Consider the following 22,111-nt stretch of genomic DNA (forward strand, 5'->3'; position numbering starts at 1 on the left):
ATTTTAGTAATCTTATTTGCGAATAATTATTTTTAATGCTTATTTATTACTAAAATTTTATTTTTCATTTTTATTTAATAATTTATTTATTTTTATTATTCATTTTATAATTTACATTGTTATTAATATAAGAGCTGTGATTAAAATCTTGAATGGGGATATAGAAATAGTTCTTTTTTTCTAGGGGGGGGGATGAACTAGTTTTGGAAGTACAGATAAATTTTTTCATGCATTCTTGCCTTAAATAATTTGTAGAATGCTAAATTTTTTATCCGAATATTTCTTTATATGAAAATAACACAATATAAATAATAAATAAAATTTTAAAAAATTTAACTATGTATTCAAACATTGTAGCATGATAAATCATAAATATTTGTAAAATTTGATGATTTGTAAATAATGCTTTCCCGAAGAACGTTTAAGTTTTTTTTTTTTAAATATTAAATAAAAAAAAATACCCTTAAATCGCAAAATTATTTTTTTTCTAGTTAAGGCAGTTAAAGTACAATTTTTTTAATTATTTATTTTGTTAATTATCGTGCCTTTTAATACAAAACTGCGAATTGAGTTTTTACATAATTACAAAAATATTAAGTTTCTTTATACTAATAACTAACTTAAACAAATGGAAAATTGTTAACTTAAGTCTAAAATATAAAATAAAAAACATTAAATATATACGAAATACATCAACGTAGTAACAAAAAAGATTTAAAAAAAATTATTTAAAAAAAAAACTGAAGCTTTTCTATTTTTAAACGCATTAAATTTTTAATAAAATAAGCATTAGTATAGTTTTGTTCATAAAGGATTGCAGTTTGAACTTATTATAAAAACAAATACTACGAACAAATATAGAATTTGATTTTTGAAATTTCAATTAAATAAAAAATGATCTCAACTGAAAAAATTAAATTTAAAAATAAATTGCTATTTCAAACACAAAATTAAAAAGCTTAGTAAATAACTTTTAAAAAAGGAAAAAGAATTCCTATATTTAGAATTCAAATGTGATTTATCTATTTCTATCTCAAGCTCCTACTTATGAATATAAATAACATAAAAAAATTTTAATTGCTCTTTTTTCTTTCTTTTAATCATTTTACTAAAGAAAAGAGATTAAAATTTTTTTTATCTACTTCAGAAAAATCAATTTTTACCCATATATATTTTTAAAACAATAATTTTTTTTTTCTTTTTTGAAAAAAAGTCTTATACCTAAATTTTGAAGCAATAATTGAGGAATTAATTTATTTTGAAAATAACATATTTAATGCAATTTAATTTTACCTTAATATTTAAACAATAAGACTGCAAATAGTAAATAATCGTAAAATATTTATACTTACATTCAATAAATATTGTATATGGATTAATATTTCCTATAAAGCCATATGTAACAACACACAACACATTCAATAATAATATTAATTTATAAAATACGCTTTGAGTAACTAAGTACTTGTAAACTGGTACTGGACAATTCAGTGAAGTAACTGGTGGGGTGAGTGAAAAGAAACTGGACAGTCATATAGAGAAAATAACAGCTGTATGTGCATTGAGCCCTTTCCTTACCCTTCTTAACGACATGGACAAAGATATTGTCTTTATTCTTAGAAAGAGTAAGAGAAAACGTGAGAAAAAGGCATTTCTAGCTAAATACTTTTAAAACACCCTGGATTTTTCAAGTTGACAGAAATTTCCGGGGTTTTGTCTGCTGTTTCACAAGATGAGAGCCACGGGCACCATCCTTTTTTTGGTGCCTTTTCATAGTGTTGGTAACGGCATGCTCAAACAGACAACAGACTTGATACTTTTCTGGGTGAATACTCGGAATGAGACACCCCTCTAACCCCCGTTAACGACGAGCCTGAGCGTAGCGGTTTGTAATTACCGGTTATAATAGAAAGCTCTTGAGAAATTAGGTACTTAAAAATATTTCTTCTTATTTTTAAGTGTTTTGGTAACAATTTATAAATTTTTTCGTATGGAACTGGAGAGCCGCAGCTTTACATCAAAAGAGCCACCTGTGGCTCGCGAGCCACAGGTTGCCGACCCCTGGATTCAAAAGTTAAAATGATGATCCTAGACATTAGTGACCCCTTTATAAACAAACACACAACATGTACAATTTGCACGACTTAAGCAAAATTTATCTCGGGAGTACATATTATGCTAATTTCTACTCATTGTTTAGTTTTAAAAAAATAAGTTGTCACCAGCATAATTTTATGAACTGAGCAACTCACACATAGTAAATGTTACCTGCATGTAATTAAATTTTATTTATATTTAATAATTTATCCCCTCTGTTTGAGATCAAGCCTTGATCCATCAATACCAGACAGTTGCCCTTAAACCAATGAGGAAATTTGAGCCATTCATCTATAGTAGGAAAGCATATCTTAATGACAATAAAAAGAATATATGACAAGTGCTTAGAATAATCCTTCCATAAACCAAGGTACATAAGACGTTTTATACTTGTCTGAACTTCAGCACGCTGATTTCAAGAGAGACGCCCAAACCTCTCAAAAGCAGTCGTGGGAGTAACCCTAAGACAGCCCGCCATGGTTACACAGACCTTTTTTTGCAGTCTAGATCTGATGAAGCTCATCTTAATCCTAGACCACCGGGTAGTTGTGTTGTGCCATATGTGACAATAGGACTAATAATCATTGAGTACATCCAGAGCCGGATTATACCTTTCGTGGGCCCTCCCCTCCTTCCTCCTTTTCAAAATATATGCTAAAATTTTCTAGCATATTTTTTTTTACATTTTAATTAATATGGATTTTAATATACAAATTTGCTTAGCGAACTTTATCTGCAATACCGACATACTGCCGATATAGCAGTAGATATCGATAATACCATTATGATTAGTTCGATCGATAACAATGTTAAAGATAAACTTGTGAATACTTTTCCTAACGTTCACATTGCATTAAGAATATATTTGTCGATTCTTGGATCAAATACAGAAGGAGAAAGATTTTTCTCCAGATTAAAATTGATAAAAAATTATTTGCGTTCAACAATGATCGTTTAGCATCGCTCGCACTTATGTCTATTGAATACGACATTTTGCGTAGTCTTGGAATTCGACAGCTAATACAAGATTTCGTTGAATCCAAAAATCGCGTGAAAAGTAATATATTAGATCATAAGATTCTGCAAAATAATTTATTACCGAAAAATATTATATTTTTAAATGTATCTTCATGATTTTGTGCAAAATACACTTGTTTTTAAAGCTAAATTATTTTTGTCAAATTTTTTTCTCCCAAGTTTTTCGTAGACCCCTGAATTTCGTAGGCCCTAAGCACGTGCCTATAGGTTAATCCGGCCCTGAGTACATCATTAAGTAAATCTTGGGGCATAAGCACCAGGTTCTATCAACAGAATTTCTAAAAGACCAAAACATACCCTGCAGACACAGTATTACAGCCCACCCACCCCCCGAGAACAATACTTTCTCAGCGAGTTCTAACCTATAATCAAAGTAATACACATCACCTAGATTAAGACGGCTTTTCCTGGTGAAGGCCACGAGACTTACCTCAGAAGGGTTAACACACAAGCCAGATTCAGAGCATCATCTAGAAGTGCACCGTTCACAATTTCAGACTGTTTTGCCTCTGACAACAACATAATCAACGTACCCAACACAAGGAATGGGGGACAAAACCCCTCCTTAAGGGTAGCCGGAAACGTTTTTATATCACTGCATTTTAAGTGTTTTTGAAAGACATTGTTAACACGTTGAACGCCATGCTAATTTTACATGGCTTGCCTATCAGGCCAAAATGATTTTCTCAGTATGTATTGCATTAACTTCTTCAAACCATTTTAGTACTGATTACAATATAAAAAAATTAAAAGCATTAAAAATGTACTCGAATTATGTGTTCCTAATATTCTTAGCTTCGCACGTCACCGGTGACCTCGGCGCTAAGAATAAACCCGGTTCCGGTCACCCCCAAGGCATTCAACGTGTTCATGTTTCATAATCTTTATCAGAAAAATAATTTTTTTTAGTACTTAAGGTTAGTTTTAAGAATTAAGAGGATTTTTTTCAACTTTAGTTTTTTTAATATATCTTATAAACTTTTCCAATTTAGCTTAATATCCAATTATCTTCTTTACCCCACACTAACAATACAGCGAAGTTATGAGTATCTTTCAATAAAAACTTAACATTACTGTGTTTTTTTTTTGTTTTTTCCAAATGGTGCTATTAGGTCGCCAAATCACTATTCGGTACATCTCTACCTTCCATATTACTTCCCCTTCTTAAATTTTTAGCAGTACACCTCTACTTTTTCGATTCTGTAACTTTTTGTAATCTCTTAATTATCTAAATTAATATTTCTATTCTTTTGCTAACTTGATATATGTAACCTTGCAACATGCCAAAATTTATGCAACAGTATGTTTAATAGTAGACTAATTACTTGGCATTAAAATTACATAAAATAATGATTTCTTATTTCTCCATAAGTATATGTTAATGGTGATCTGGGATAGGCTACAGTTGATAAATATTCGAAAACTTATTAGTCAATTTAATATTACTACCCTACTTTGAAGGATTCACAATACATTTTTCAATTATACTTGCCCAGATTGTCACTAGTTGAATTTATTTTTCAATAATTTTTAGAAATAATTCATGGAAGAGCAACTCAACTCAGGACATTTCTTAAATGTGATTTACAGTAACTTACATAAAAACTAACATTCTCTTTTCTGCTTTTAGATTCATCCAATTCTACAAGTATTCCCTGTGCATCAGTTGAACCTGTCCTCATTATTGCACTACTACTTCAAATACTTAAATTTCATGCAGACTACATTTGAACTGAAATAAATGAACTAATATACGTGATATGAAATAGTGAACTCTCAAGCCTCAGCTTTAAAATTGTACATATGGAACTACAGATCAATTTAAGCCTTTATAACCTAGGCACTGTCCCCCATCATAAAACTTATGTCTAATATTTAATTGAAATTATATTGTTTCATTTTGTTTTAGATCTGAATAAATGACTTGTTTACATTCAATTATCTATTTTTCATGGATAAACACAATGATGGAAAAAAAGGAAACAAATAAATAGAATGAGTTTAATGATAATATGAAATCAAAGAATTTATAACAGCATTTTACCACATTTTTTTTATTTATAGAGATTTTATACACAACATTCACTTTAATTCCTTAACCTGCAAACCTAAAAGAAAAAGGGAATAAAATGTCAATATAACATAATTACATCAGTTACAATTTAAATGTTGGGTAAAAACACTTTGATAGAAAATGACTCAGCCAAATTTTTTAAATTAACAACCCAATAATTTTGAATTTGTTAAGACCTAACTAATATTAATACTGAATCAAACAAACAATAATTGTACTAAAAAGTTCAAGACCTACAGAAGAAGTAGAGCAAGGCGCAAAATATCTACTTGCCAGCTCGCAATAGGTGACCAAATATTTAAGACTGGCGAGTGTTCAGTCTTAAATATTGTGCTTCAAACTACCTCTTTTTCCCAGCTTGCAGCAGACACATCAAAAATAATGCGCAAGAGTTTCAGCAAGATTAACAAAAAATTTAGCAAAAAGACAAAAATCTGTCATGTGTATAACACCTCTGCATCACAAAAAAGGGCAGTCATTCAACACCATAAAAATTCATCATTAATTGATAAGCAACTTAAAAGATTTTTTTTTATTTCATTTAAATTGCAAATTTGGAGAAAATAAGCATTTAAAGTAGCATTTTTAAGAATTTTTTTTTAATTAAAACCATTAAAAATTAAGGAATTGAGGATAATCCTAAAAGTAAATATTTGCAGTAGAAATCATAATTAAACCTATAAACAGATAATTTTACAAGTGTGTAATTATTTAATAATAACGTTGACCCAGATAATAACGTTGTGCTATTTTAAATTTTTTAGTTTTTACTATCTGTTATGGTCCACCAAAAAGTTTTTAACTGTCAGAAATTTTTCAACTGCTTACATTTTTTAGAGCAAACAGTGCGAGCAACTGACTCGCATAGTAAGATAAAACATTAAGTATCTGCACACACAATCCATAAGTACTGGCAAGCTCATTTTATTTATGAATATCAAAAATTTTATTAAATATCTAACTAACAAAAACTACCTAATATTTTTATTTATTCTAGACAATACATATATTTATATATATGCATGCACATTAAGAACATAAGAGAAAGATTAATAGAATTAGAAATTTAAGAATTTCATTCATATAAAGTAATTATCATACAAAGTAATATTAGTAATTTCACTGCAAATGAAATTACATCAAAAGATTTCCTGTCACCACAAATGTTTATTTTTGTTGTAAAGCGATAGTCGCATCTAGTTGAGTTGTAAGAAAGACTAGCTGATTGTAGCTTGTCCACTAATGATGATATATCTAATCTTTGGGCTAAAGTGGCAGTTGCATCTTTCCCCCTTGAGAGCAACTTGCATACAACTTAACATTGACATTTTTCTAACGTGCATAATTCATGATTATGTCGTCTGCTTATTATCTTTCCCCCCATTGCCAACCTTCACGCAGATCCTTTTATATAATATTACAATTAACATTAAAAAAGGACCCACAAAACTGGAGATTCTCCGCTAATGTAAACACGCACAGAGGGTGCACATGCATCGATATTCTCTAACTATGCTGATTAGTGCCGTTAGAACTGAAATTTCCTGACCTGATGTAGAAGAATATAAAAATCATGTTAAAGAAATTAAATTGTATACAGCTGCTTGAATAATTAGCAGGCATAAGTTCATTCCCTAATACTCGAGTTACCAACTTCTACATGAACTATAAATTGTTGAAACCAAAAGCAACCAAACAGATTACATCCCAACAACAGATTACTATCCCTGGTAAAGAAATTTATTGTATTCCAGAAATGCCGATCCCAGAAATTTAGAAAGTCTGAGGCTTTTTTAAACCACAACAACAAAAGGAAAAATGAAAAATTCATAATAACAGAATGTACATACTTTCATAAATTTATAAAAGTAAATTTAGCCCTAAAAATTTCAAAATAATTTCTTTATATATATATGTTGCAAAATAAAGATATTATATATATATATCTATAACAAGTTGACCAACTGATTGGTACGCATGCAAACTAAAACCAAGAATATTTGTTCAAAACTTTAAGGATGGAATCAAAACACAAGTTCTGGCACCGAAGGCATAGCTTTGGTTCATGTCCCTCCCTTAAGCATTCACATCATCACCATTAGGGTGACAGAGTGCCAAGATAAGGAGGTTTTCTTAATAAGGCTGAAATAATATCCAAAGAACGTAATCAGAGCACAAATGAATGAAATGAATGCACACAAAAAAGGAAAGACATAATTGATAATTTTTTTTAAAAAATGTGTTCAAAACTTTAAGGATGGAATCAAAACACAAGTTCTGGCACCGAAGGCATAGCTTTGGTTCATGTCCCTCCCTTAAGCATTCACATCATCACCATTAGGGTGACAGAGTGCCAAGATAAGGAGGTTTTCTTAATAAGGCTGAAATAATATCCAAAGAACGTAATCAGAGCACAAATGAATGAAATGAATGCACACAAAAAAGGAAAGACATAATTGATAATTTTTTTTAAAAAATGTGTTCAAAACTTTAAGGATGGAATCAAAACACAAGTTCTGGCACCGAAGGCATAGCTTTGGTTCATGTCCCTCCCTTAAGCATTCACATCATCACCATTAGGGTGACAGAGTGCCAAGATAAGGAGGTTTTCTTAATAAGGCTGAAATAATATCCAAAGAACGTAATCAGAGCACAAATGAATGAAATGAATGCACACAAAAAAGGAAAGACATAATTGATAATTTTTTTTAAAAAATGTGTTCAAAACTTTAAGGATGGAATCAAAACACAAGTTCTGGCACCGAAGGCATAGCTTTGGTTCATGTCCCTCCCTTAAGCATTCACATCATCACCATTAGGGTGACAGAGTGCCAAGATAAGGAGGTTTTCTTAATAAGGCTGAAATAATATCCAAAGAACGTAATCAGAGCACAAATGAATGAAATGAATGCACACAAAAAAGGAAAGACATAATTGATAATTTTTTTTAAAAAATGTGTTCAAAACTTTAAGGATGGAATCAAAACACAAGTTCTGGCACCGAAGGCATAGCTTTGGTTCATGTCCCTCCCTTAAGCATTCACATCATCACCATTAGGGTGACAGAGTGCCAAGATAAGGAGGTTTTCTTAATAAGGCTGAAATAATATCCAAAGAACGTAATCAGAGCACAAATGAATGAAATGAATGCACACAAAAAAGGAAAGACATAATTGATAATTTTTTTTAAAAAATGTGTTCAAAACTTTAAGGATGGAATCAAAACACAAGTTCTGGCACCGAAGGCATAGCTTTGGTTCATGTCCCTCCCTTAAGCATTCACATCATCACCATTAGGGTGACAGAGTGCCAAGATAAGGAGGTTTTCTTAATAAGGCTGAAATAATATCCAAAGAACGTAATCAGAGCACAAATGAATGAAATGAATGCACACAAAAAAGGAAAGACATAATTGATAATTTTTTTTAAAAAATGTGTTCAAAACTTTAAGGATGGAATCAAAACACAAGTTCTGGCACCGAAGGCATAGCTTTGGTTCATGTCCCTCCCTTAAGCATTCACATCATCACCATTAGGGTGACAGAGTGCCAAGATAAGGAGGTTTTCTTAATAAGGCTGAAATAATATCCAAAGAACGTAATCAGAGCACAAATGAATGAAATGAATGCACACAAAAAAGGAAAGACATAATTGATAATTTTTTTTAAAAAATGTGTTCAAAACTTTAAGGATGGAATCAAAACACAAGTTCTGGCACCGAAGGCATAGCTTTGGTTCATGTCCCTCCCTTAAGCATTCACATCATCACCATTAGGGTGACAGAGTGCCAAGATAAGGAGGTTTTCTTAATAAGGCTGAAATAATATCCAAAGAACGTAATCAGAGCACAAATGAATGAAATGAATGCACACAAAAAAGGAAAGACATAATTGATAATTTTTTTTAAAAAATGTGTTCAAAACTTTAAGGATGGAATCAAAACACAAGTTCTGGCACCGAAGGCATAGCTTTGGTTCATGTCCCTCCCTTAAGCATTCACATCATCACCATTAGGGTGACAGAGTGCCAAGATAAGGAGGTTTTCTTAATAAGGCTGAAATAATATCCAAAGAACGTAATCAGAGCACAAATGAATGAAATGAATGCACACAAAAAAGGAAAGACATAATTGATAATTTTTTTAAAAAAATGTGTTCAAAACTTTAAGGATGGAATCAAAACACAAGTTCTGGCACCGAAGGCATAGCTTTGGTTCATGTCCCTCCCTTAAGCATTCACATCATCACCATTAGGGTGACAGAGTGCCAAGATAAGGAGGTTTTCTTAATAAGGCTGAAATAATATCCAAAGAACGTAATCAGAGCACAAATGAATGAAATGAATGCACACAAAAAAGGAAAGACATAATTGATAATTTTTTTAAAAAAATGTGTTCAAAACTTTAAGGATGGAATCAAAACACAAGTTCTGGCACCGAAGGCATAGCTTTGGTTCATGTCCCTCCCTTAAGCATTCACATCATCACCATTAGGGTGACAGAGTGCCAAGATAAGGAGGTTTTCTTAATAAGGCTGAAATAATATCCAAAGAACGTAATCAGAGCACAAATGAATGAAATGAATGCACACAAAAAAGGAAAGACATAATTGATAATTTTTTTAAAAAAATGTGTTCAAAACTTTAAGGATGGAATCAAAACACAAGTTCTGGCACCGAAGGCATAGCTTTGGTTCATGTCCCTCCCTTAAGCATTCACATCATCACCATTAGGGTGACAGAGTGCCAAGATAAGGAGGTTTTCTTAATAAGGCTGAAATAATATCCAAAGAACGTAATCAGAGCACAAATGAATGAAATGAATGCACACAAAAAAGGAAAGACATAATTGATAATTTTTTTAAAAAAATGTGTTCAAAACTTTAAGGATGGAATCAAAACACAAGTTCTGGCACCGAAGGCATAGCTTTGGTTCATGTCCCTCCCTTAAGCATTCACATCATCACCATTTAGGTGACAGAGTGCCAAGATAAGGAGGTTTTCTTTATAAGTCTGAAATAATATCCAAAGAATGTAATCAATGCACAAAAGAATGCAGAAAAAATAAAAGAAAAATCTGGCCTGAAACAAAGCCTGTCTTAAATATTAATTCAACATCCCAACATAAAATAGTTATGACTCGTAACGAAATTCACCGACACTGCTCTAAGCAAATGGTAAGAAGAGCTCTTATTATAAACAGACCACAGCCATTGCTCTCCCTGGGCACTTTTTTTGCACTTTGATCTCAATAAATGCACTTTTTTTGTAAAAATAAACCACTATCCCTTAAAAACAGTACCTTTTTTTTCATATTCCATTTTGAAACAAATTAATTCACTGTTTAAATAATTACCAACTGGTTAAATTATCTGTTTATAGGTTTAATTCTAAATACTATTCAAATATTTACTTTGTTAGGATTACTCTGAACTGAGTAAGTTTTAATAAATATCTTTAATCGGGGGTGGGGGATATTAGTAAACTGCTTAAGTGATTTTAAAACTATTTTTTAATTAAATTTCATTTCTTTTCTAAAAGAAATGAGCCTTCAAATATTTATCTTCTCTTAATTTTTAGATTAAATTATAAATAAATGCTTTTAAGTTTTTTATCAATTGTTTTTCTTTTTGTTAGTTTACTTTTCTTGAAAACATGCACAGAGACTGCATAAAAGGCAATATCTGTGCATTTATTAACAACAAATTTTCCCTACTTTGTTGAGAAATAATTACTTATTGAAATAAACACATAAAATAGCAAAGAGGGTAATTTGAAAATTATTGAGTAGAAAAAATACAGTATTTTTCATAATATTACACATTAAAACATTTTTACAGTGTTAAGTGAGTGTCTTTTTAAAACTATAAGTGCCTTTTCCAGAGAGCCCTGCCAAACAATAAAGCATTCAATCTGACATTAAAAGTAAAGGAATAAAAAATTATTGTTAAAAAGATAATTAGGTTCTTATTAACTTAAAATTCTCAAAATATCCATGTTCAAGTTTGATTCACTTCGTAAAGATAAAAGTCCAGAACAAAGGCGACAAGCTAGCATTAGTATGTGCACAACGAAGATGACTAAGCCAAAAGAAACGAGTTTATGTGCTAACTTAATATACAAAGAGATTTATTACAAATAAAATAATAAGTTCAACTGAATATAATAAATTTATAAAAAGTTCACCTAATCACTAGGCTAAAAAATATTAACATGAGCTAAATATTTTTTTAATGTGCTCTAAGTGTGAGGTACAAATATTTATCTCACTCACTAACAAAATCTAAAATTAAACAGAAGTTTTATCAGCAAATCTTTTCGAATTTTCAGAATTAGAATTCTTACTTTAACTTAAACTTTTCAGAATACCCATGTTCAAGTTTGATTCACTTCATTCAGATAAAAATTCAAAACAAAGGCGACAAACTAGAATTAGTTTATGCACAATAAAGATGATTAAGCTAAAAGAAATGCTAAATCAATGAGTTCTTGTGCCAACTGAATATACAGAAATTTACAAATAAAATAAGTTCAAATGAATTTAATGAACTTAGAAGTTCACCTTATCACTAAACTTAAAAATATTAACATGAGCTAAATATTTTTTAATACTTTCGTGCACCCTAAGAGTTAGGTACAAATATTTAACTCACTCACAAAAATAATCAAAAATAGAAGTCTTATCAGCAACTTAACTCAAAATAAGTAGAACAAAACTTCACAAATGTGATAATGATAACGTCATATATACATACCTGCCAACTTTTACGCATTTGGCGTAAAATTTTATTTTTATATTTAAAGTGGTAGTAAATATATACTAATTTTCCTTTCATAAACTTAATTCATAAATGATTTTGATCACCACTATTCTTAAAAAAATTAAACATACATATTAATATGTGTTAAAATTATGGTTGTCAGTTTAAGCTTTTTCAAATAAAACATATTTTTTTGCTTAAAATTGAAATTTTCATTTCATTTTAATACCACTGGGAAAAATCATAATGGAAGGGATTAAAAGTTGGCAGGTATATATATATTTTAATCCGTAAATCCCTCACCTACAAATAAAGAACGAGTACAGAATCTTACGAGCATTCAATAATTAACTGATTTCAAATTCAGTGTTCAATTGCTTTAAGAAATTATTTATCAATTACTAATGTACTAAATTAAACATATGAATGCAACCACCAGCAATTATAGTCTCACTAAAGAAAAAAGAATTCTTTAGTCAAACGATAATTCATTAGTGTGCTGCAAGAATTTTAAAATTCTTGCAACACATTTAAAATAAATGCTTTCTAAGCTGCTTATACAACTTAGTCCCTTATTACATTTCTCAACATGCTGATGCAATGCTGATATCAACAATCACTTTTCTAAGAGCTGCGGTGGCTTCCAATGAGGTGAACTGGGTTTGAATTCCAGCAATTGCTGATAGCTACGAATTCCGCACCCGGCCATCACCAACAAATGCAAGTTAGTTCTAGCAAAAAGTCCTCCAGGAAGGCTAATTTTCCCAATACTTGATCCAGGAGTTCCCTTGTTTTTTGGATTGGGTTATTGGGTCAAAATTACAAGACTTGGGAGATGAACATTCTTTTATTTCTTTATCAATGATGATTATTATTACTATACTCAAGATTAACTATAACTATATCAAATTGCACAAAAGGATCACATTATATGTTAAAATTATGTTCAGGAAATTAAGATCATAAAAAAATTAATTTTATGTAATCTTAATATTCCTGGTTCATTTCCTCCTTGAAGCATTCTCAACATCACCACTAAGGTGAAGGAGACCTAGATGAGGAGGTTAACAGCATAATTATAATAAGAGCATTTAGTTTTTTCTTAATGTTCTGTTAAATGTTAGAATAAAAATAAGTCTTTCGCTACAAAACTAAACAAAAACTTTCTGTTACAGGATAAACTCCAGGCAGTTGACATGTGTTGTAACCACTAAGAAAGCAGGTTTTTAAGCATATTCTTCTAGGTATGATGATATCAAAATGAGTTTTTTAATACTTCACTTTTTATAATCCACGCATGCATTTACAATACCAACATATAGAAAAACTCATTTCTTTAGCGTATAATTTTGTGCGAAGCTGCTTATTAAATTGAAAACACTAAGTAAACTCTATTATCATATACAGCTTTTACAAGCAAGTATATTAAAAAATTTTAGAATGATAAACAAAAGGTAATAAAAACAAATTTAAATACTGAAAACTTTCATAAAATACTGAAAAACAAAATCTTTCCACAGAAAATATTATAAAACCATATCATGTAAGTTATTTTTTTTTAAAAAATCTATTGAACATCAAAATAAATTTATCACTTATATTAATTTGTTTAAAAAAATTAAGCTCAATAGAGTTTTCTTGAACTTACCAGGTGGCAATGACTGCTTCAGTTTTTCAGCCTTTTCCCTGTCTTGGATCACAAATGTATACAGAAATCTGCTACATCGCACTTTAAATTTTACATTATCCCTGTTTTTCTTAATTTTTACAGCTGGAAAAAAAATATTACTTTAATCTTCACTTCAAACAAGACAAACTTTTGTCTTATCCACAGATAAAACACCAAAATAAATGATACCATATGTTACCATTAAAGTGTGAAATCCGTATTTCCTAGATTAAATAGTTATTTCAGGAAATGACTAGATATTGAATTCTACAACTTACTAGGTATTATTTAAAATAATGATTACTTGATTGTTAAAATATGAAATAAGGCAAAAGACTTACAGCTGCTTTGCAAAGCCGTGTGTGCGTAGACCCCACTGCTCTCAGACATAGTTATTAATATAAGCAATAATAAATAATATATTCTGCTTTTCATTATTATCAATCAATTAATCATTCACAATAGGGATAAAATGTATTTTTCAAGAGTTTTAACTTTTCATAATCAATTAATTTATAAAATAACTTTGAAATAGTTTATTTTTCACTTTACCGGCATTAGTAATAAGTTGTGTGAAATTTTTTTCTTGAATATGTACTTTAACTGACCAATCGAGTTATTTCATGAAATACCTAGTTATACTATGAAATAACTAAATTATACACTTTAACGGTAATATATAAAACAATAAACATAGTAAGCAAAAATGCCTAGATGTTTAAATGGCAGCAATGAATCATTTAGTGTTAAATGTTTTTTTACACTTTTTTATACAAACATTACTTTAACAGTATTACCTTTATGAAACTTTTTAAGCTAATTTTTAATCTCATTCACTAAGATTTTTTTAAATAAGATAGAAGTAGTGAAAGAAATGAAAATGTTCATCTTTTAAATAACATATGAAATATTATATTATCTAGAACAGGGGTTTCCAACTTACATGAAGCAGGGGCCTCAATTAAAAACCAGTCAAATGGCGGGCAACAACTTTATCAAAATTTTATATAGGATTCTTTTATGTTTGAAGGAGCACTAAATATTACTGTCAGATTTTTATCAATTTGTACAAAACAAAAGTAGTAAATTACAAATATATGTAGATTTTTACCTAAGAAAAAAAATTTTTTTTTTACCATTGGTGTGTTAAATTATACAGGAACAAAGAAATTAAGTTTTTTTTAATGGAGAAACGTACTTAAATAAAGGCTTCACAGGCCGGATGTGGCTCGTCGGCCACCAGTTGGTAACCACTGATCCAGAAGATAATAGTGCTATTATGCTATTATTTATGATCTCTAGTAAAAAAGAACCGTTCATAAATGAAGACAATGAGCATTAACTAGTTAATTTCCACTTCACTGTTATATATCTTGATGAAGAAATAGACTATGTTCACTTTTAGAAAACTGATATATGTTGTAACTAGGACTGGGCGATGTAAGAAATTTTATATCATGATGCATCATCAGTTAGACATTGCAATTTAGCATATGTTCAAAAATAATCCTTCAGAAGTCTTTCAAATTATCAAACATAAATAAAAAAGTATATATCTATTACAAAACAAAATGCATTAAGTAAAAACAAACCCAAGCTTATTTTTTTTTAAAATAAATTGGTAATTATAATTAAAGTTACTTTTTTTTAAAATTAAAATTGACTTAAGATTTATTGGTATATAAGTAATAATAAAACTAACAAAATATTTTACATGCATGCATTAAAAATTAAAAGGAAAAAAACAAACTGAAGAAATGTTCACTTTAGTAAAACATTTTTCAAATTATTTGTTGAAAAAAAAAATTCCTTTTGAAACATTGTTAGACCTTGTTTAATTTATTTACTATTAAAAAACTTTTTTGAAAATAAAATCGACTGAGGATTTATTTGTTAAAAAATGATACTGTCTAAAACATTTTTAATTTTAAGAAAATTTTAAAAAAAAAACAAAAACTTTTAAGTATTATTGTTAAATTATTAAAAAGGGTCAAAACATTGCTGAACTTTTTATTCAATTAAAAAAAAATATTTGTTTTAACTATTAGCCAAATTTTTTTTATAATTAAAAACGACTGAAGATTTATTTGTTTAAAAATAATCTAATTACTATACTCGGGTGCATTGAATAAATTTTAAAAAAAAACTAACTTTGTATAACTAAGTTAAAAACAAAATACCCCTATTAAATTGTATGATTGTAAATTGATACCCCCATTAAAATGAATAATTAAAAAAAAAAACAATGAAGAATCTTTTTTTTATTTATATTTTCTTTTCATTAATAGATTGATTTAGAACGAAAATTTAAGATAACAGCGATTGCCCAACGATCGCCAAGCGACAGTAGGTCTACTAAAAATAATTGACAAGAATCGTTAAATCCAGACAGACCAAAAAAAAAAGAAAAAGACGAAGAAAAAGCGACTAAATAATGCACAATGAAATGATCGCTAAGTAACAAAAGTCTTACTGAATATAATGTACATTAAATATTATTAAACTAAATTAATATTCTAATAATAAATATTATTAAACGTTATATCCCTACAAAATAAAGTGCACAGCGATCACAAAATAATATAAGTCCAGCTGAAAATAATCTTCAAGTAAACTTTCTAAGACAAAAAAAACTCAAAAAGAAACTATTCATAGCGTTCTATTTCACCACTGATCCTCACACGAAACCGGGAGCTCTGATTCAATTCACCTATCGTTGTTTAACATAACAAAACTAATAGTCTTCATAGCTAGACGTTATCAACAGCTCCGCAGTTAGACAAAATCAAAATCGTCCCTGTCAGTGCGGTGACCGCATTAGCATAGGCAAGGAATTGCATATGTTAAATGGTTAAACCGCGAGTGTTGCCTTAAATGACAACAGCTTAAATCAGATTTTTAATGCATCGCCTAAAACGAAAGTCTTTATATCGGTTTGCTGATATATGCATTAAATCGATATTTCATAATGCATAGAAGCCCAGTCCTTGTCATAACATACATACCTTTATCAGGGGTCTGTCCAGACAAAATGACTCGTAATTTGAGAATATAAATAAATGTTAGGTCAAATTCTTTCAACCAGGTTCCTGCTTTTGTTCATTCATACTAATAGGGTCCAGTTATTGCGAAAAACTTTTTCAAAGAGTTTTTAAATTGTAAATAGAAATTGCAACAGTCAACACTGTAAAATTATAATTAAAAAAATTATATTTTCAAAAAAAAAGAACAGCAATAGCTGCTACTAAATTAGAGATGCAACATACAAGTATTTGGTTTTTAGCCTGTACAGCTGAACGCAGAATATTCATTCCGGACGAATAAAGGAAGAAGCATCTGCCGAAGACAAAACTTAGTTCGTTTACAGTCTTACTTTTTCCCTCCCGGGAAGGGTTTATTTGATTAACAAAACAATAATGAAGATAAACAAAGTTGTGAAGGGTCCGATTAAAAGATAATATATTATGTGAAGGGTCCGTTTTTATGAAGATATTTTGTGAAGGGTCTGTCTTCTAAACAGACCCCTGATTATAATAACACATAACTATAAAATAATCAATTACTTGTAATATTTTCTCCATATTGATCAGGATGGGGCTTAGGACACAATACATCAAAAACCAGTTGACCTTTAGAAATTTGTCAAAAACCAAGGGCAAGTTTCATTTTTGACATTTTATTTTTTAAATACTAAATTGTGCACAATACTTGCATCATATACTGCCATAAATATGATTAACATTATCAATCACGAAAAAATAATAGAATTATTGATCTTGGTTTTTCTAATGGTAATATTAATTCTTTAAGACACTTAATTCAGCTTCTATTACAAGTAATAATTATGAGTTACTATGTATCAATCTAAATATTTATCTTAATTCTTCTAATTGTTACAAGTTTCAATTTAGGCATATTTTTCAGATTTAGTAAAATTACAAGTTTTTGCCCATAATTTAAATTATATTATTGTATCATAAGTTTACTTAATGAACTAATATAAAAATATAAATGATTATTTCCATGAGTAAATTTTTTTACAATCAATTCAAGGGCTTAAATTACTATTAATATTTAATGCAGTTATCAGAATATCCTGGAAATCTAAGTTAAAAATGCTATTTCTTTAAAATAATTTAATTAAAGTTTTAAATCTATTGAATAAATCATAAAATTACTGAAAAAAAATTACATTTAGCATCTTTCCTTCTTGCTGTTAGAAGAAATTCCTTGATTTCCATTATCTGGCGAGGCTGAAATAAAACAAAACTTGTTAAAATAAAGAAAATTCTGACGTGTTGATTCTGAAATATTAAATCTTTAATATTTTTTTCTCATTAAAGAGAAGTATAAAGAAAACAGTAAAAGAACATTTAAATAACCATTTCAAATTATTTTATATCATGCAAAAAATATTCTAAATCTTATCAATTTTTCAAGTTAAAATAAAACTTAATTAAGATAATCTTTACAAGCTAATTCAGGAACATTAAGTGACACTAAATAAAATTCTATACATTTTCTTCAATTATGGCTTGCATAAGAAGGAATATGAAATAAGATTTAACTGGGACACTCGGACACTTATTGTGACTTGTAGTGCCAACTACTATCGCCAAGGAGCCAAATACTTGCCCTGTTGTGGTTACGAGTTAAACCTTTCAAGTATGTCCTTTTTGTGGTTTTTTTTTAAAGTTTCTCACAGGCCGATGCCCCAGATCACGATAAGAAATCTCTAGAGTAACATACAACATTGGTAAACAAATTTACTATATTTCTAGCATGAAATTTGAATAATTTACATTTTTCTCATAAAAATAATTTACTTGAATAGTATAGTTTAAGTATGAAAAAAAATTACAAAAATTTTATACTGTGCTGCCCTTTACAATGCTTATGTTACATTTGAACAAATATGGGGAGATTTCCATGTTGTGAATTCGGCAAAAAAACCACCAAGTCTCGCCAACTTCCGAGAGCAACCCTCTAAGAAGTACCCCTCTGGCGTATCACCGGACAAACCTGATTTTTCTTTTTAAAAAACTTTTAAGGTTTAAAAACGAATTTGGCACCTTGACGATTGTAGATGGCGCGGCCAATCACGATACCGAAATGTTTCTCAATTGTAAATCTGAACTCAAGACTAATATATTGAAAGGTTTTGTAGATTCAAGTAAGAAAACAAGCACATAATGCCTAAATAACACTTAATAAGTGAAAACTACCACTACCAGAATTGGATACAGATATGAAATTATCAAAGAGCTGAATTTATTTCAAGAATTAATCCTAATAAATGTCAGAACTTACTACCCTTGATAGCAAAGCATAAAATGCACAATTTGTAGGTATGATAGAAATTCAATTTAAAAATCTATTTCACAACTCTGTTAAACAATAATAAAATTGATAGCAATTTAATTTTAAATATCATTACATGATGTAAGAAACAATATAGAAAATGAATAAGAAAAGAAGTGAAATCAATAGAATTGGTTAACATTGTTTTCAATATTTATCGTATGCGTTGAAAAAAAATCTGATTAAATTTTGATTTATCAAGACAAGGCAACAAGGAGTTTGAATAACATTGCTCTTAAAAAAACGGTTGCTTAACACATTAAGACATTGTTAAAAAAACTGATAAATTTAAGATTCTACGATCGAAATATAGTAAAACTACTTCTTCCTTAATATTCTCGTTTATTTAAAATAAGTATTTTAACACAATAAGATAAGTATTTATAACACGCTTAGAATGTTTAGTGCATGTTCCACTTCTGGATCGAATTATTGTTGCCCCGTAATTAAATTGTACTATACTACATTATTGTGCTATTTTCATTTCTGTATCTTCAATTAATTGAAAAAAAAAGGTGTTACTTACCATTTTGAAAGAGTAAGAGATACTTTGTGGTTTTATCCGAGCTGAAAGTGAAAACAAATATTAGACTTATGGCTGAGAATAAAAACATAATACAAATCTAAAAATCATACAGTGATTAATTAGTGATATGAAATGAAATAAGTATGATTCACCCAGCAGATGTTTAAAGATTTGATATCATCAAATTAACAACTTACGCTTTGTTTCTGTCGATGTTTAACAAGAAAAGAGGATAGAGAAATCAATATTACGGGAGATGGTTAACAGTTACTTTCGATGCTGAACAATACAAAACAAATACTTTAACTTCTATTTATAGTTTTACTCGGATTTGCGAGTAAGATTGGCGATTGCAACGCTTGTATACGCCATCTGGGGAGAGAGCCTTTGACCCTCCCCCCTCCTCCTCCTTTCAGTTGTATTGACGATCGCAACACTCGAATACGCCTGAAGTTGATAACTCGCAACCATCGAACAAGCTAGGAATAAAAAAATGACGTCATTTAGACGTCACGTTTCTACTCCTAGGGAATAGTAGCCTTACTAGGGAAAACCTGTAACCTCGTGCTTTTGAACGGATTACCTAACAATTTGCTCTGGTGAAAGCCTCTCGATGTTGTTGTTGTTATTAATTTACGTCGCACTAGAGCTGCACAATGGGCTATTGGCGACGGTCTGGGAAACATCCCGGAGGATGATCCGAAGACATGCCATCACAATTTTGATCCTCTGCAGAGGGGATGGCACCCCTGCTTCGGCAGCCCGACGACCTGCGCGCGAAGTCGAGCACTGAAAGCCTCTCGAATAGGATCGTTTAACCAGGGCTAAAGAGAATACAAGGGCTAGTTCACTCCGCTCTTAGAGCTGAAGCTACGATTTCCCTCATGACGTCACTGTGTCTACAGATCTCGGAGATCGCAAGCAAAGATATGATAACTTTGCATCTTTCTCTTGTAAAAATAAGTTAGACTTTTTCTGGTTATTAGCCTTCAAACTTTACGAAATTAACACATTATTTCCGTTCATAAACATAGTTCAAAAAAAACTTTCCTGGTTATTATATTAAAAAAGTACCATTTTAAACTTATAAAAATGTTTTGCTAGATGGTGAAAATGACACGATAAATACTTTATTTTAAAAAGTTCAGTTTTAACTTTAACTATTAAGAAAAATGGAGGCATATATCGACACTTTTTTTATCTACATATTCTTTTATAAAGATAAGTTAAGTTAAATTTAGAATCCCTGATTTTAAAATATGTCGTTAATAGCAATTTGTTCATACTTAATCATTAGGAAACATCAACCTTAAACGCTAATTACTGAAACAAAATAATAATTTAGGTTCATAATGACATCAGAAATTTTACAATTGTTTATAGACATTTAAATTTACGATGATATAATATATAGATATTTAAATTGAAGAGAATATAATTTTTTAAAAAAATCATAAATATTTAGAATAACTACATTAAAAAATATGTTATGAAATTAGGAGAATTTCAACTATATACTATATATTTCATTTATACTTTTTACTTACATTTTAATTTTCTTTGACTTTATCTATTTTTTAATTCTTTTCACCTGCCTTTCTTTATGAAGTAGCGAGGCGGTTTCTATTTAGATAATGAATTTTTATAAAAGTTCTTTACGACAGAATAAACGTATTGCGGTTTTATATTAACTGTGTCATTTCGGAATCCATTCTTTACATAGTTGTTCATTTACTTTAGGGAACACGCGAAAAATTATACTTTTTCCTTTTGTTTTTATATCAGAATTTTTGCAAGTTGCAATCGCGCAAACTGGCATTTCGATAATAGTTTTAAATTCTTGTAAATTCACCGCAAAAACTGTGGAAAGTCATTATAGAAAATAACAAATGTCTCAGAATATCTCGCAAAAAGAAATGATCCAATATTAGTTAGAGCTAGTTAGACCAAACGCTCCGTTCTTGAAGTAAAAGTGCGAGCTTTGCGCCAAAGTGACGTCACTAGAGTGACGTCGGAGGATCGGCGCGGCAAGAGATACTTCAAAGGAGTGAACCAGCCCTTCTATTCTCTTTAGCCCTGACGTTTAACGCTGGGATTATATTAGATTTCCGATTTCAAAGATAATTTTAAACCAGATATTCTATTATTTTTGATAATCATTTACCTAGATATTCTATGAATATATTTCAGAAATAATTTTTTCTCTCACTAATTTATTATTTCATATAATAAGTCAATTAAATAATTAGTTTCTTGCAGAACTTACAATAAAATCTATAATAATCTTGCACAACTTTAAATAAAACTTGAACATCTTTTTGATCCTAATTTTTGTGTATTCTTAGCCATAATATGTTTAGTATAATTATTGCCATGTTTTTATTAACTTTTATTTTTGTGGCGTAACTACCACTACAAATGTTAAATAACAAATCAGTAGTATATAAAACATGTTAACTCGGTTCTATCTTGAGGTACCTTTTGGTAGATGAAAGTTGACATGTCTATAATTAAATCCCCCACATTTTAACTACCTTGTAATATTTGCAAAATATATAGAGAAAAAGTGCACCCTAGTTTAAAGAGAA

The 22,111-nt window shown here is 29.6% G+C and overlaps 2 protein-coding genes across 7 annotated transcripts in view; one reads left to right on the top strand and one right to left on the bottom strand.

Moving 5' to 3' along the window:
- The window catches only part of LOC107446919 (lachesin), a 52,698-nt gene extending 47,625 nt beyond the window's left edge, over positions 1-5,073 (top strand). For all 4 annotated transcript variants that reach the window (XM_016061700.4, XM_016061718.4, XM_071178682.2 and 1 more), the window contains one exon: positions 4,766-5,073. In XM_016061700.4, the coding sequence (XP_015917186.1) occupies positions 4,766-4,866 (101 nt within the window). In that variant the 3' untranslated portion in view covers positions 4,867-5,073. The remainder of the gene's footprint in view (positions 1-4,765) is intronic.
- A 49-nt stretch (positions 5,074-5,122) lies between these two features.
- On the bottom strand, positions 5,123-19,905 carry RpL38 (ribosomal protein L38). Of its 3 annotated transcripts, none has more exons than XM_087165840.1 (5): positions 19,721-19,905; positions 19,524-19,564; positions 17,829-17,889; positions 13,616-13,738; positions 5,123-5,243 (listed from the first exon to the last, which is right to left on the bottom strand). In XM_087165840.1, exons 2-5 carry the CDS (start codon positions 19,524-19,526, stop codon positions 5,218-5,220), a joined length of 213 nt encoding a protein of 70 aa, XP_087021966.1. In that variant the 5' UTR covers positions 19,527-19,564; positions 19,721-19,905; the 3' UTR covers positions 5,123-5,217. The 3 variants fall into 3 exon arrangements, with proteins under 3 accessions (XP_087021966.1, XP_087021967.1, XP_087021968.1); XM_087165841.1 differs by having other exon boundaries at positions 19,676-19,746; XM_087165842.1 differs by having other exon boundaries at positions 19,634-19,746.
- Between the last annotated feature and the right edge of the window lie 2,206 nt (positions 19,906-22,111).

Source organism: Parasteatoda tepidariorum, chromosome 6 (genome assembly GCF_982258835.1).
Source record: "Parasteatoda tepidariorum strain Cologne lab strain chromosome 6, Ptep-v5.0, whole genome shotgun sequence".
Classification (NCBI taxonomy): Eukaryota; Metazoa; Arthropoda; class Arachnida; order Araneae; family Theridiidae; genus Parasteatoda; species Parasteatoda tepidariorum.

Bases quoted from the DNA above. Each gene is read 5' to 3' on its own strand.
- RpL38 (XM_087165840.1), bottom strand. The intron at 13,739-17,828 runs GTAATTTTTTTT...TTTTTTTTCCAG, and splicing joins AAGAAGGAAAGATGCTAAAT to CTGTAAAAATTAAGAAAAAC. The intron at 5,244-13,615 runs GTAAGTTCAAGA...TTTTTCTTTTAG, and splicing joins GAAGCAGTCATTGCCACCTG to GTTTGCAGGTTAAGGAATTA.